The sequence below is a fragment of the Oncorhynchus mykiss genome, chromosome 21 (genome assembly GCF_013265735.2).
Source record: "Oncorhynchus mykiss isolate Arlee chromosome 21, USDA_OmykA_1.1, whole genome shotgun sequence".
NCBI classification, from domain to species: Eukaryota; Metazoa; Chordata; class Actinopteri; order Salmoniformes; family Salmonidae; genus Oncorhynchus; species Oncorhynchus mykiss.
In genome coordinates, this window is record NC_048585.1 from 43,713,398 (window position 1) to 43,728,397 (window position 15,000).

Genomic DNA, 15,000 nt, shown 5'->3' on the forward strand with positions numbered 1-15,000 from the left:
GACAACAGAGGACCAGACAGACTGACCAGAGAGAGGAACCAGACAGACTGACCAGAGAGAGGAACCAGACAGACAGACCAGAGAGAGGAACCAGACAGACAGACCAGAGAGAGGAACCAGACAGACAGACCAGAGAGAGGAACCAGACAGACTGCCCAGAGAGAGGAACCAGACAGACTGACCAGAGAGAGGAAACCAGACAGACAGACCAGAGAGAGGAACCAGACAGACAGACCAGAGAGAGGTACCAGACAGACTGACCAGAGAGAGGAACCAGACAGACTGACCAGAGAGGAAACCAGACAGACAGACCAGAGAGAGGAACCAGACAGACAGACCAGAGAGAGGAACCAGACAGACTGACCAGAGAGAAGAACCAGACAGACTGACCAGAGAAAGGAACCAGACAGACTGACCAGAGAGAGGAAACCAGACAGACAGACGGACGGACCAGAGAGAGGAACCAGACCGACAGACGGACCAGAGAGAGGGACCAGACAGACCGACAGACAGACAGACGGACCAGAGAGAGGGACCAGACAGACGGACTAGAGAGGGGGACCAGACAGACAGGCGGACCAGAGAGAGGGACCAGACAGACAGACAGACGGACCAGAGAGAGAAACCAGACAGACAGACAGACGGACCAGAGAGAGGAACCAGACAGACAGACAGACGGACCAGAGAGAGGGACCAGACAGACAGACGGACCAGAGAGAGGGACCAGACAGACAGATGGACCAGAGAGAGGGACCAGAAAGACAGACGGACCAGAGAGAGGAACCAGACAGACAGACAGACGGACCAGAGAGAGGGACCAGACAGACAGACGGACCAGAGAGAGGGACCAGACAGACAGACGGACCAGAGAGAGGGACCAGACAGACAGACGGACCAGAGGGAGGGACCAGACAGACAGACGGACCGACCAGCGGGAGGGACCAGACAGACAGACGGGCCAGCGGGAGGGACCAGACAGACACAGACGGCCCAGAGGGAGGGACCAGACAGAAAGACAGACCAGAGAGAGGGACCAGACAGACGGACGGACCAGAGAGAGGGACCAGACAGACAGACAGACCAGAGAGAGGGACCAGACAGACGGATGGACCAGACAGACAGACAAGACGTACCCGGACCAGGTTGAACCCGGGCTCTCCCTTGCGGTGCATGGTCGTCAGGGTGCTCTGCAGGGTCCTCCAGGTGACCGTCTTGCCGCTGCCCGTCTTTCCCACGATCATGGTGGAGTGTCTGGAGTTCTTGGTCTCGTACAGCTGGATGACCTTGGTCAGGGTGAAGGGGGTCACCTGCAGACAGGCCTGCCGCAGCTCCGCCTCGATCGTCTCTCGCAGCTTCGGGGAGAGGAAGGGATGGATGGAGAGAGAGAAGCAGATACAGAGACAGCGGGACGGATAGACAGAGTTAGTGAAACAGTATTCAGGGCTACTAGCTGAGGCCAGGTCTGCCCTGGGGCATGTGGTACAGAGCAGTCAGAGGGTCTGAATTATACATCTGAACAACGCTGACCAACACAAGCATTCAGTGTATTTACAACGCAACAATGTAAACATTTCAGAGTATTTATCTCTACCTCAACCTCCCAACCCCTCCCGATTCATGCACCTGTACCAGTGGGACTGGGAGAGACTGTTTATAAGCAGACCAAATAAACAGCTAGATGAATAAATATCAGCCTCGCTCTCTCTCTCTCCACACACACACACACACAACATGCAGAGTGGAGCAGCTCAACACACTGAATTATTTATGGAGATGTGATGCGGCATTTGTCAACTTGGCTCACTCACGTCTCGGTAGTGTGAAAAGCAGATGGCACATTTTAGAGATGGCAGTCGCGTGTGGAGAGAGAGGAAGAGAGCGCGAGAGTGAGGGGGAGAGAGAGGGGGGGGGGGAGTAGAGAGATGGAAGGATGGGTGGATGGAATGACAGCTCTCCAGAAGTGTTTCGCTCCCCCACTCCTCAGTCCCACCACGGGTTCACCAGACCGCTAACGTGTATGTGTCCCCCCACCCCCACCCCCACATCATCAGACAAAAGCACAGTGAGTGTCCGTTTCCTGAAGCAGAGAACTTGTAGTTCTCAGAGACTCGTTCATTAGTTAATGCATTACGTCCATCTGCTTTGACAAGCTCCAACAAAACTGGGAAGCCACTTTATGTTTCACTACCGGTGGGGATTTCCATGGCGGGGAGGTGTGTGTGTGTGTGTGTGTGTGTGTGCATAGGTACCTTTCCGTAGTCGATAGTAGGGGTCTCCACTGCGGGGAAGAGGTCCTGGATGATTCCGTTGAACAGCGGCAGGTCGACGGAGGCCAGCTTCGCGATGTTCATGTCTTTCATAGACATCAGCAGGATCTGATCAGGGGTAAGAGGTCAGGGGGTGACATCACATCCTGTTTGAGCCACAGCAAGGTCTAGTTTTCTGTCTTTAACATGAATTGACTTTAAATACAACTGTACGTCAACTCAACTGTACACAAGGTGCTCGTTCAATCACCACCGAATTAACTTTTACAACATCAACAGAAACTTAACAAATGCGAGGAACTGTGAATTTATACAAAAGTACAGAGGAACGACTGAAGCTTGCTATCAGGTAAAAGATGAATCCTTTTCAAGTTTCCTTTTCTTGTCCTCTTTGATACATTTTTTTCATCACCGTGTCAGGTACCCCTTCAGGTGTCAGGCACCCCTTCAGGTGTTAGGCACCCCTTCAGGTGTTAGGCACCCCTTCAGGTGTTAGGCACCCCTTCAGGTGTTAGGCACCCCTTCAGGTGTTAGGCACCCCTTCAGGTGTCAGGCACCCCTTCAGGTGTTAGGCACCCCTTCAGGTGTCAGGCACCCCTTCAGGTGTTAGGCACCCCTTCAGGTGTCAGGCACCCCTTCAGGTGTTAGGCACCCCTTCAGGTGTTAGGCACCCCTTCAGGTGTCAGGCACCCCTTCAGGTGTTAGGCACCCCTTCAGGTGTTAGGCACCCCTTCAGGTGTCAGGCACCCCTTCAGGTGTCAGGCACCCCTTCAGGTGTCAGGCACCCCTTCAGGTGTTAGGCACCCCTTCAGGTGTTAGGCACACTTTTATGGTGTAAAACTCTCATCTGCATTCTGTGTCTCTCAAACACACACACACACACACACACACACACACACACACACACACACACACACACACAGAGGTCAGATGGATATATGGATTGAATTACAGGTCTATTTAGGAGATTAACAGAAAAGTGCTGTTGGACAATTTATTCAAATTGAGATTTCTTTCTTTCTTTCAGACTCTGTCTCTTAAGACTTTTTATCTTCCTCTCTAGAAATGGACTCACAGGTCATCAAATTGAACCCAATGCTGGAAGGTGAGCAGAAGTATAGCTGTGTAGTTCTCTGCAGTCAGTTGCACTGCTGTTACTGTATACCCTGGTCAGTTGAAGTGAGTCGGTTCACTGTACCTCCTCGTCGGCCACGTCGGGGCAGACACGTCTCTTCTTGCCAGCGTAGCGGAGCAGCGAGGTCAGGGCACGCAAGCCAAAGTCATAGTGGTCTTGTTTTGACAGCTGCTGCACTGCCAGAGAGTACAGGGTGAATACCTTCTTAGCCAGCAGCTGGAGAGAGAAGCAAGGGGGGGGCATGAAAGATAGGATGGGAGCGAGAGAGGAAAAGGAAGAGGAGGAGAGGGGAAGATAGAGGGGGGCAGAAATAGAAGAAAGAGAAATGGAGTCAGTAACCACATCTACCCATCACTACTTAATGACCCTAGAGCATAGCGTGAAGGATAGGCCTCTCATATTTTAATTTAACCTTTATTTAACTAGGCAAGTCAGTTAAGAACAAACTCTTACTTACTATGACGGCCTACCCTGGCCAAACAGAACAAAAATAAAACTGTAACAATTTACAAGTTTTCACTGAGTTAGAGTTCATATGAGGAGATCAGCCAATTGAAATAAATTAATTAGGCCCTAATCTATGGATTTCATATGACTGGGAATACAGATATGCATCTATTGGTCACAGAACCCTTAAAAAAATGGCCTCACAATGGGCCTCAGGAATTTGTCACAGCATTTTTGTGCATTTAAATTCCCCATCTATAAAATACAATTGTGTTCGTTGTCTGTAGCTTATGCCTGCCAATACCATAACCCCACCACCACTATGGGGCACTCTGCTGATGTCAACATTGTGAACAAACCCTTCGCCCACATGACACAATACATGTGCTCTGCGGTTGAGAGGCCCGGTTGGACGCACTGCCAAATTCTCTAAAGCGATTTTGGTAGAGAAATGAACATTCAATTATTTGGCAAAAGCTATGGTGGACATTCCTGCAGTAGGCATGCCAGTTGCACGCTCCCTCAAAACATCTGTGGCATTGTGTTGTGTGATAAAACTGCACATTGAGTGGCCTTTTATTGTCCCCAGTGCAAGGTGCACCTGTGTAATTATCATGCTATTTAATCAGCTTCTTGATATGCCACACCTGTCAGGTGAATGGATTATCTTGGCAAATTTGTGGACAAAATTTGAGAGAAATAAGCTTTTTGTGCGTATGGAAAATATCTGGGATCCTTTATTTCAGCTCATGAAACATGGGACCAACACTTTACACATTGCGTTTATATTTTTGTTCAGTGTATAAAGTCACCTAGCTAGTGGCGTTGTATCATCATATAACCTAGTCATGTGAAACGTGTCAGATAGACATGTCTGTCTGTCTGTCTGTCTGTCTGTCTGTTAGCTGGCCTGCCAGCTAGAGAAAGACAGACTAGAAAATACGCTATGAGGATGCCCTGCCCTACAGCAGACAGCTTGACAGACACTGGCTGTCATGATCCCCTCTTGGCAAGCAGGCTGTGTGTGTGTGTGTTGTGTGTGAGGAGCGTCCATCACATGGTCACCCCTTCGTCTCGCTCCTCCTGTCCTCCAGTCTTCTATCTCAGCAAGGGAAGCCGTGTGTGTGTGTGTGTGTGTGTGTGTGTCGTAGAGAGGTAACATCTGAGTATGTATGAGAAAGATGTCAGTGGGTTTGTGTGTGCTTTTGAGTAAGCATATGAGGAAGACAGTGAGTGTACATTACTGTAATGTAGTGTGAGTGTGTGTGAGAGTGCGTTGGTGTGTGTTTGTGTGTGTGTGTGTGTGTGTGTGTGTGTGTGTGTGTGTGTGTGTGTGTGTGTAAGAGAGTATGGAGGGCTCCTGGGTTACCATGTCAGCTTGTTCTCATCACTTCTCCCTTCATGCGCTTCAGTGACAACACAATCGCTCATGCACACAGTTACGCAAACACACACACGCACACGCACACAAACGAACATGCATACGCACAGGCACACACACACACACACACAGCGTTGTCATGCAAGGCAGAGCAGACGATGGGCTCACGGGAAGCAAATCCTCTTTCCTGTCTGTTCCAGCTCACAGAATACAGAATACGCTCCTCACTCTCAAAACAGGCCAAAGCAGACCAAAGTAGGCCAAACACCTAGGCCAAAAAGCCCCATGCCAGGAGATAGGGGTTATTTCTGCATGGCTCTGATGGTGATGGTGATGGTAGCACCCCATCAGGGACAGGGACAATATCTCTTTGACACACATGCAGTGAGAGGGTGTGTGTGTGTGTGTGTGTGTGTGTGTGTGGCAAGGGGACCTGAGATGTGTGTATGTTGGCCTGGGTTCAGCTGGCATTGGGCTTGGTTGGCATTGGGGTGTTAGTGGTTTAAAGCAGGCGTGAACAGCCTCTCCCTCTCTTCTTTCCTCTCTCCGTCGGTCTGTATCTCCTCCCTCTCTCCATTTCTACATATTTCCTTATCCTCCACCTTCTCACCCTCCCTCCGTCTCTACCTCCCTCCCTTGTTCCCTCCCTCTGTGCCAGGGCTGGAGTGGTTGTGTTGTGTTCTGGTCTCTCTCCCTCCCTCCCTTGTTCCCTCCCTCTCTTGTTCCCTCCCTCTGTGCCAGGGCTGGAGTGGTTGTGTTGTGTTCTGGTCTCTCTCCCTCCGTCTCTACCTCCCTCCCTTGTTCCCTCCCTCTGTGCCAGGGCTGGAGTGGTTGTGTTGTGTTCTGGTCTCTCTCCCTCCGTCTCTCCCTCCCTCCCTTGTTCCCTCCCTCTGTGCCAGGGCTGGAGTGGTTGTGTTGTGTTCTGGTCTCTCTCCCTCCGTCTCTCCCTCCCTCCCTTGTTCCCTCCCTCTGTGCCAGGGCTGGAGTGGTTGTGTTGTGTTCTGGTCTCTCTCCCTCCGTCTCTCCCTCCCTCCCTTGTTCCCTCCCTCTGTGCCAGGGCTGGAGTGGTTGTGTTGTGTTCTGGTCTCTTTCCCACCTATTGTTCATCTGCTGTTATTTGTGGTGTTCATTTAACACCCCCTATTTTTCTCTGGCAGTTAATTACCGTTCCCAACAGGAGACCACACGCCACTGCTGTTTGGGGCGTGTGTGCCTGTGTGTGGATGGGGAGGGTGTTTGAGAAGTTTGATAAAGGTTAACCCATAACAGTCTAAGCCGGGGGGGGGGGGGGGGGGGGTCTACTAAACTATATGGCATTTCTTTAAGAAGGTCATACCAAGGATCATTTAGCTATTTGATTGAGTTTTTTTTTTAATATAAATAAATATGAAAAAATATTTCATAAAACATGCTACAGACAGAAGTTGGCAGTACCGACTTCAGACGAGTCCTAAGACGCTCGCGGGGGGGGGGGGGGGGGGGGGGGACTAGTAGTTTGTAGGCCAAATCGTTTGGATGCTACAGATGATTTGGGGAGAAGACTGATTTTCGGGAGATCTCATGGTCTGACAAACACCACTCCAGCTCTGTCTCCTTCCACTGCAGATGTGGAAGCGTGATATCAGTGGATTGAGACGCATCCAATGCATAAAAACCAAGATATCTCTAGCTTAAACTGGTGGACATTTATGGCTATTGTTTATTATTATGCTAATAAAGAATTTGCGGGAGGCGCGGACATCGACTCTAGGGGGTTAACAAAGGGTGTCATGGGTAAGTGTGGTGAAAGTTTGCCGTGTGTGTGTGTGTTGGTGTTGAAGCCTCAGGGGTGTGTTATAGGTTGTTATTGAAGCGCGGGTGGGACTGGGAGGGTGCTCTGGTGCAAAAGTGAATTTGAATCTTGTTAAACACACGCTGCGGAAGCAAGCACACACACACACACACATACACACACACACACACACACACACACACACACACACACACACACACACACACACACACACACACAACCCCCCTGTGAGTCAGCATTAATCCTGCTCCGGCTCTGGTCCCAGTGATCTGTGTGTGTGTTTGTGTTTGTGTGTGTGTGTGCCATGATTCCATGCCTTCATCCGATTCAATAGGAGTCCCACTGTAGATAATCCCATAACATCCTGGCCGCGCTCCAAATCCCACTGACACTCATCTCAGAGCACGAGGCAGCGTGTGTGTGTGTGTGTGTGTGCACATTTCTTCCTGTATCTGTGTGTGTGTGTGTGTGTGTGTGTGTGTGTGGGTGTTCCAGGGTTTTTCTCTCTGCCCATGGCAAAATGTGTAGAATTGCAAGAAGTTGAACTGTTCTACGCCACTAGTTGATACTTATTGAAAAGGTTGCTGGATCAAATCCCCGAGCTGACGAGGTAAAAAAATCTGTCGTTCTGCCCCTGAACAATGCAGTTAACCCACTGTTCCCTGGTAGGCCGTCATTGTAAGTAAGAATTTGTTCTTAACTGACTTGCCTAGTTAAATAAAGGTTAAATGTATTTATTTGATTTTATATTCAGTACCAGTGCCTGGCGCGCTGTCTCTGCGCCTCCAGGTCTCTCCAGTGTCTCAAGGCCACTGTCTTTGGCACGCAGAACTCTTTGGTCTCTGGCTGCCACAGTGACACAAAGAGCGAGATGTCCTTTAGAACGGTGTCGTACCCAGACAGAAGATCTATGTAGCGAGGAAAAGCCAATGTGCATAACCAACTGAAAGTTTGTTTGGTAGAAATTAGGGCAGTCAAAAGTGAACACGGTAATTACAGTTACCGGTCAAAATTTGAGGGCGGGCCTCCCGGGTGGCGCAGTGGTTAAGGGCTACAGTGTACTACAGCGCCAGCTGTGCCACCAGAGACTCTGGGTTCGCACCCAGGCTCTGTCGCAACCGGGAGGTCCGTGGGGCGACGCACAATTGGCCCAGCGTCGTCCGGGTTAGGGAGGGCTTGGCCGGTAGGGATATCCTTGACTCATCGCTCACCAGCGACTCCTGTGGCGGGCCGGGCGCAGTGCACGCTAACCAAGGTTGCCAGGTGCACGGTGTTTCCTCCGACACATTGGTGCGGCCGGCTTCCGGGTTGGATGAGTGCTGTGTTAAGAAGTAGTGCGGCTTGGTTGGGTTGTGTATCGGAGGACGCATGACTTTCAACCTTCGTCTCTCCCGAGCCCGTATGGGAGTTGAAGCGATGAGACAAGATAGTAGCTACTAAACAATTGGATACCACGAAATTGGGGAGAAAAAGGGGTACATTTTTTTATTTTTTATTAATAATAAAATTGAAGTGCAACACCACAACACGCACCCCTTTCAAGCGCAATACTCAATGTGCGTGTGCATGTGCGCTCTCAGTCTGTGCCACTAGCAGCCGCTGTACAACCGTCTATCTCTCTAGTGGCGCTTGAACATCCACTACGTGCACAGCTTTGAGCAACCATTTTGAAGGAAAACTTACAGGAGGTTCAATCATAAACACATTCCCAGGTGTTTCTTTCGATAGCAAGATAACATTAGCTAGCTAACCAAACGAGAATGTTTACAATGCCATGGCTGAATTCCTCTTGGAATTTCCCACAATGATTTTATTTAGAACAGGACATCCATTCCATTTAGCTAAGATTTAAGCAAATGTGACCCTTTTCAGGAAGCTAGGCATTTGTCGCACATCACTATTTCACAGGAGAGGCATTTGAACATTATAAATGTTTTTTTTATGCGTTTTTTTGGCAGAAATGCCTTCTGGAACATGTGAACTTTCATGTGCCTTAATAACAAGTGTGTATGCCATCGGTAAACACCAATAAAATTGTTAAATTACGAGCCTAGTTGGTTTAGCCACGGAAAAACACAGGAACCTTCCCACTAGACATGATTGGCTGAGATAATGGGTGGGCTGGACATGCCGAGAGATGAGTTTTGATTGGTCTGCCATGTAGCGTGCTTCTGTCTATAACATGAGCTGCTCAGTATGTGTAGATCATCCTTTCTACTGCAGCTTTTTTTTTGAAAGGTATCATGAAGAACTTCAAAAGGTGTTGCTACTGCTCTCAACATTGCTGCCCTGAATTTAACAGGCGCTATCGACACAGATCAGCGGGAAAACGCTGTGATGGACTACTTTCTGGAGGACGATCGTGGCATGCTGACTCGCTCGGACTCTGAAAATGAATCAGTCGATGAGGAAATCCCTGATTTAGGTAGAAACGTTTGAATTGAACCAGACATTGTAGAGTCTTCTGATGTCCGTGATGGGGAAGAAACGGCGATCAACAGTGTTGTTGTCACAGAAGAAGTTGACAAGAGTTTTAAAATCAGTGGAATGCCTGGTGGAAGCAAAGAGATTATGCAAATGCTGAGGGGGGGCAAAAACAGAACATAGAAGGATGTTGTATAAAACATCTTCAAACTAAGGCAACCATGGCATCCATGACAGAGAGTTAGAATCATTTATCATGTATACCAGTCTAGCTACACTTTATTATGTTGTTAGAAAATCGTTTTCATTGCAAGTTAAAGCGTACTGTTAGCTAGCTAGCTAATGTTAAGTGAATGATCTGTGTAGTAATATTATTTGTATCCCAGAAAGCCATTTTAAATGCTAGTTATAGCCTAATGTTAGCTAGCTAGCTAACATTGAACCTATTTGGTTAGCTTTAGCTACCTGCAGTCTGTGTGTGGCTGTATTTACTTTTCATGCTAGTGAGGGCTGAGAATCCACTCTCACATAGGTTCGTGGTTGCAAAGGGCATCAGTGTCTTAACAGCGCGATTTGCCAAGGCAGGATACTCTGAGCGCAGCCCAATCCAGAAATATGACAGTGGCTTCTGATTAAATAACATTTTCAGAGAACCGCTTGTTGCAATTTCAATGAGGCTCTCTTGTTCAGATATCGGCAAGTGGACTGGAGGCAGGGCATGAAAGGGATAATGGATCAAGTTGTTTGTGCCATCTGTTTGTTTGTGCCATCGGGAAAGTACCTGCGTAATTGCGCACCCAACTCACTCAGGTGCTTCACTATATCACATTTGAAGTTCATTTGCACACAAATAATCATATAATGACGGAAGACCTGTGTGTTGTCCTTGTTAATGCAGACAGAGAAGAGCTCCAACTTCTTAATCATAGCCTCAATTTTGTCCCACACATTGAATATAGTTGCGAAGATTCCCTGTAATCCCAGATTCAGATCATTCAGGCGAGAAAAAACATCACCCAGATAGGCCAGTTGTGTGAGAAACTCATCACCCAGTACTTTAAAAATATCCTCTCATGTTGGCCTGGTTTCCAGTGGTGTGCAGAAGAGGATGTCTTCATTAATTGACCCCCCCATAAACGTAACAGACATATACCAGGAGCTGTGCCAGGCCCGCCACGTCTGTTGACTCATCCAGCTGTAACGCATAGAATTCACTGGCTTGTATGCGAAGCATTAATTGTTTCTCCTGCCATGTCACTGATGAGTCGTGAAACAGTGTTGTTTGATGAAGGCATTATCTGTGTAGTTTTTTGGGACTTTGACGTTGCCACGTTGAACGTCACTGAGCTCTTCAGTTTCAGTAGGGCCACTCTACTGTTAATGTTTGTCTATGGAGATTGCATGGCGGTGTGCTCAATTGTATACACCTGCCAGCAACGGGTGTGGCTGAAATAGCCAAATCCACTAATTTGAAGGGGTGTCCACATACTTTTGTATATACTGTATAGTGTACAATTTTCTAGCTCTGTCTCTACTTTTTTACGATGTAAAAAACACAATTTCCAAATTTGCTACATAGAACCCGAATCCAGGTGGTGGGTCTTGAATGATCCCAATTCTTCAAGTAGCAGCTTGTGACAATATATATATATTTTTTTACCTTTATTTTACTAGGCAAGCCAGTTAAAAACAAATTCTTATTTACAATGACGGCCTACCCCGGCCAACGCTGGGCCAAATGTGAGCCGCCCTATGACACTCCCAATCACGGCCGGATGTGATACAGCCTGCATGGCTACATTAGTTTATGTCGAAGAACATGGATCAGTAGCCTCGGCTAGATCTAATAGCTGTATGATATTTAAACATGAACTCTGACATGGCTGATCTGTTGTTATTGTCTTAGAATACAGTTTATTTTCTGATTTCTTCCCGAAAATCAAAAGATGTTATACCTACAACATAGTGCAACGTTATTATTTGTATGTAAACATCTTTATTTAGGGAACAATTTCAAAAAATGGCATTCGTCGAGTTAATTGCACAGAAAACCATGCAATTAACTCAATGAATTGTTGTAATCGTTTTGACAACCCTAGTAGGTGTTCAAAAAATGTGTATTTTCCCGTGGCACAGCGCCACAGCTAAAAGAATGCAGCAGAAACACTGGTGCGCTCGTTCCTAATTCATATCTGTGTGTCATCGTCACGTAAAGTAAAATCCATATCCTGTAACATCAGATTTGTGAGACGCAGCGTAGCGGAGACAGTAAATGCAATATCCACCAGATTGATTTGATGATATGCATCTATATCTATCCTTCAGTGCCATGGGAACTCAATCTCATCTGATGATTGCTTCGCTCTCAACATAAAAGAAACGTCTATATTTCATTAACGCGCCAGTGATAATTCTACAACATATTCTTTAGAAACCACCACGCATTGCGGGCGAACAGTGTTGAATATATACCTACCACCAGTGCAATTCTTTAAACTGACAAACTTATATGGAAAATGAATATCTTGTTCATTTAGTTAACAGACACAGTGGGCAAGTAGGTTTTTCAGACACAGTGAAATAGTAGATATTACAGTACTATCTTGTAGTATCATAGTTAGGGCCAGGAGTTTTTCCAGGGCTTCCTGTGAGCTAAGCAGGACAAACTCTAGGCCCTATGGTCAGGAAATACTCTTCAGGCATTAAGAAGCAACACTAAGGTCTAGAATGTTTTGTTCAAGAAAAAACCCTGTCCCTTGTCATTTACGTAGTGTTATTACCTTGAACATAAAGGTCTCTGTCACTCCCTCATTCCATTCCTCCCTCCATTCCTCCATTCCTCCCTCCCTCCATTCCTCCCTCCCTCCATTCCTCCCTCCATTCCTCCTTCCATTCCTTCCTCCCTCCATTCCTCCCTCCCTCCATTCCTCCCTCCCTCCATTCGTCCCTCCATTCCTCCCTCCATTCCTTCCTCCCTCCATTCCTCCCTCCCTCCATTCCTCCCTCCCTCCATTCCTCCCTCCCTCCCTCCCTCCCTCCATTTCTCCCTCCCTCCATTCCTCCCTCCAGTCCTCCCTCCCTCCATTCGTCCCTCCATTCCTCCCTCCATCCATTCCTCCCTCCATTCCTCCATTCCTCCCTCCATTCCTCCCTCCCTCCCTCCAGTCCTCCCTCCCTCCATTTGTCCCTCCATTCGTCCCTCCCTCCATCCCTCCATTCCTCCCTCCATTCCTCCTTCCCTCCATTCGTCCCTCCATTCGTCCCTCCATTCCTCCTTCCATCCATTCCTCCCTCTCTCCATTCCTCCTTCCCTCTATTCCTCCCTCCATTCCTCCCTCCAGTCCTCCCTCCATTCCTCCCTCCAGTCCTCCCTCCCTCCATTCCTCCCTCCATTCCTCCCTCCATTCCTCCTTCCATCCATTCCTCCCTCCCTCCATTCCTCCTTCCCTCCATTCCTCCCTCTGTACTTGTATTACCTTGCAGTTGTTGAATCCCTCTCCGAACAGGGTGATCTCAGCGATGAGGGTGGAGTCTGGTACCACCATGGAGATAGGCCTGAACATGGACTTCAAGTTGTCAGGCAGCTCTGTACGACCGGCATAGCCTGGAGATGGAGAGAACTCTTATTAACACATGATATCTCTCTCACTCTATCCCCCCTCTCTCTGTCTCCCCTTTCACTCTTTCTTCCCCTCTCTTTCCCCTTCTCTCGAACACACACTAAATCCGTTTTAGAAATGTGACAGTGATTCTAACTTGAAGTAAGCTAGGCTTTAGTGAACTAACACTCACACTTGACTCTTTCCCCCTTACTAGTTCTGATAGCTACTTTATTGAGGAAAAAATGTACTTGTGGTTGTCCCACCTAGCTATTTTAATATGAATGCACTAACTGTAAGTCCCTCTGGATAAGAGCATCTTCTAGATGACTCAAATGGAAATCCTCATTCCTGAATGGATATCAATGAGACATTTCTCAATACTATAGTTTCATGTATGCACAGACATGTGAAATGACTGTACCAGGGTTCATGGTGATGAAGATGCCACAGGACCAGACCAGGCGGATCTCTCGTCCTTCGAAGATGAAGCTGGTGACTCCAGCAGACAGAGCAGACAGAATGGACAGGATCTGCTGAGCCACCACTGACAACACCTCAATGTTGATACGGTTAAACTCATCAAAACAGCCCCACGCACCCGTCTAGAGATACACACAAATGATTTTAGGGCATTATTTTCAACAGTGCTATGTATAACTTATGTGTTACCTGAAATGTAAATTGTGTTGCCTGTACAACACTTCCCATTCAAGACTTTCAATGGATCTGCAAAACCTAAGATGAAGTACACTGGCTGTTTTTCAGACACAGATTAAGCCTAGTTCTTCACTCAGAAGCACCTAATACGGACAGGATTCTTAGTCTAGTCTTAGTCTTAGGACTAGGCTCCGGGAAACCATCCTAATAACATAAGGGTGCATCTGTTTCTTCACGGTCCATTACCTGAGCCAGTCCAGAGTACATACGTCCCATGGACTTGAAGTCCATTCCATCGGAGCAGTTGACCACGATGACGTACATGCCCATAGCCTTGCCCAGGTCCTTGACCGTCTCAGTCTTCCCTGTCCCTGCTGGGCCTTTAGGAGAGCCCCCCCGGTGGAGGTGGAGGGCTGTGGTCAGGGTCATATAACACCTGGAAGATGAGAGAGGGAGAGAGATAGGAGCGGGGGGGGGGGGGGGGGGAAGCGCTGTGCATTGCAGCTTCTTCAAGGTGCTGGAATTTGGCAGAGACAACTGAAATATAGTGCACTTACGCAATAAGGCCAGAGGAGGTGTGGTATATGGCCAATATACCACGGCTAAGGTCTGTTCTTATGCACGACGCAACGCACAAACCCCCGAGGTGACTTGTTGCGATTATGAACGGGTTACCAATGTAACTGGAGCAGTAAAAATACCCATGGTTTGTCATACCCATGGTATACGGTCTGGTATACCACAGCTGGCAGCCAATCAGCATTAAGCACACAAACCACCCAGTTTATAACATAATATAAACCCCAGGCGTTTCATATATTTGCTCTCTTCCAGAGCTAGCACACCTGATTCAACTTGTCAACTAATCATCCAGGCCTTAATTATTACATTTTTATATACTTTTTTCGCAAATATTGTCTTACTTACTTTAACGAAAAACGCATTGTTGGTTAAGGGCTTGTCAGTAAGCATTTCACAGTGAGGTCTACACCTGCTATATTCAGCGCATGTGACAAATCAAATGTGATTTAATTTGGGGAAATCAGGTGAGATAGTTCAAGGCTGCAGCAGAATTGCGAATCGTCCCCGAGGAGAGGATGAAAACCACTGATACAGGGAATAGCTAGTGTGAACTCCGAGATGTGGCCACATCTGTCCTGGGTTGATGCTAGTGTTTACCTGTCAGTGAGTGGGGTGATGACCAGTCGTCCAGAGTTACCCAGGTACTCATAGCTGTACTGGAAGTGTGTGTTGGTCTGCCTGATGATACAGTCATCCACTTCCTATGAACAGAG

At 47.8% G+C, this 15,000-nt stretch overlaps 1 protein-coding gene across 1 annotated transcript in view; it reads right to left on the minus strand.

Annotated features, from left to right (window-relative positions):
- Positions 1 to 15,000, minus strand: part of dnah2 (dynein, axonemal, heavy chain 2) — a 217,575-nt gene that overhangs the window by 89,767 nt on the left and 112,808 nt on the right. Inside the window, exons 36-42 of the mRNA XM_036957925.1 lie at positions 14,885 to 14,988; positions 13,952 to 14,141; positions 13,470 to 13,650; positions 12,923 to 13,050; positions 3,466 to 3,618; positions 2,250 to 2,375; positions 1,134 to 1,352 (exon numbers count right to left, since the gene is read on the minus strand). Of these exons, the coding sequence (XP_036813820.1) occupies positions 1,134 to 1,352; positions 2,250 to 2,375; positions 3,466 to 3,618; positions 12,923 to 13,050; positions 13,470 to 13,650; positions 13,952 to 14,141; positions 14,885 to 14,988 (1,101 nt within the window). The remainder of the gene's footprint in view (positions 1 to 1,133; positions 1,353 to 2,249; positions 2,376 to 3,465; positions 3,619 to 12,922; positions 13,051 to 13,469; positions 13,651 to 13,951; positions 14,142 to 14,884; positions 14,989 to 15,000) is intronic.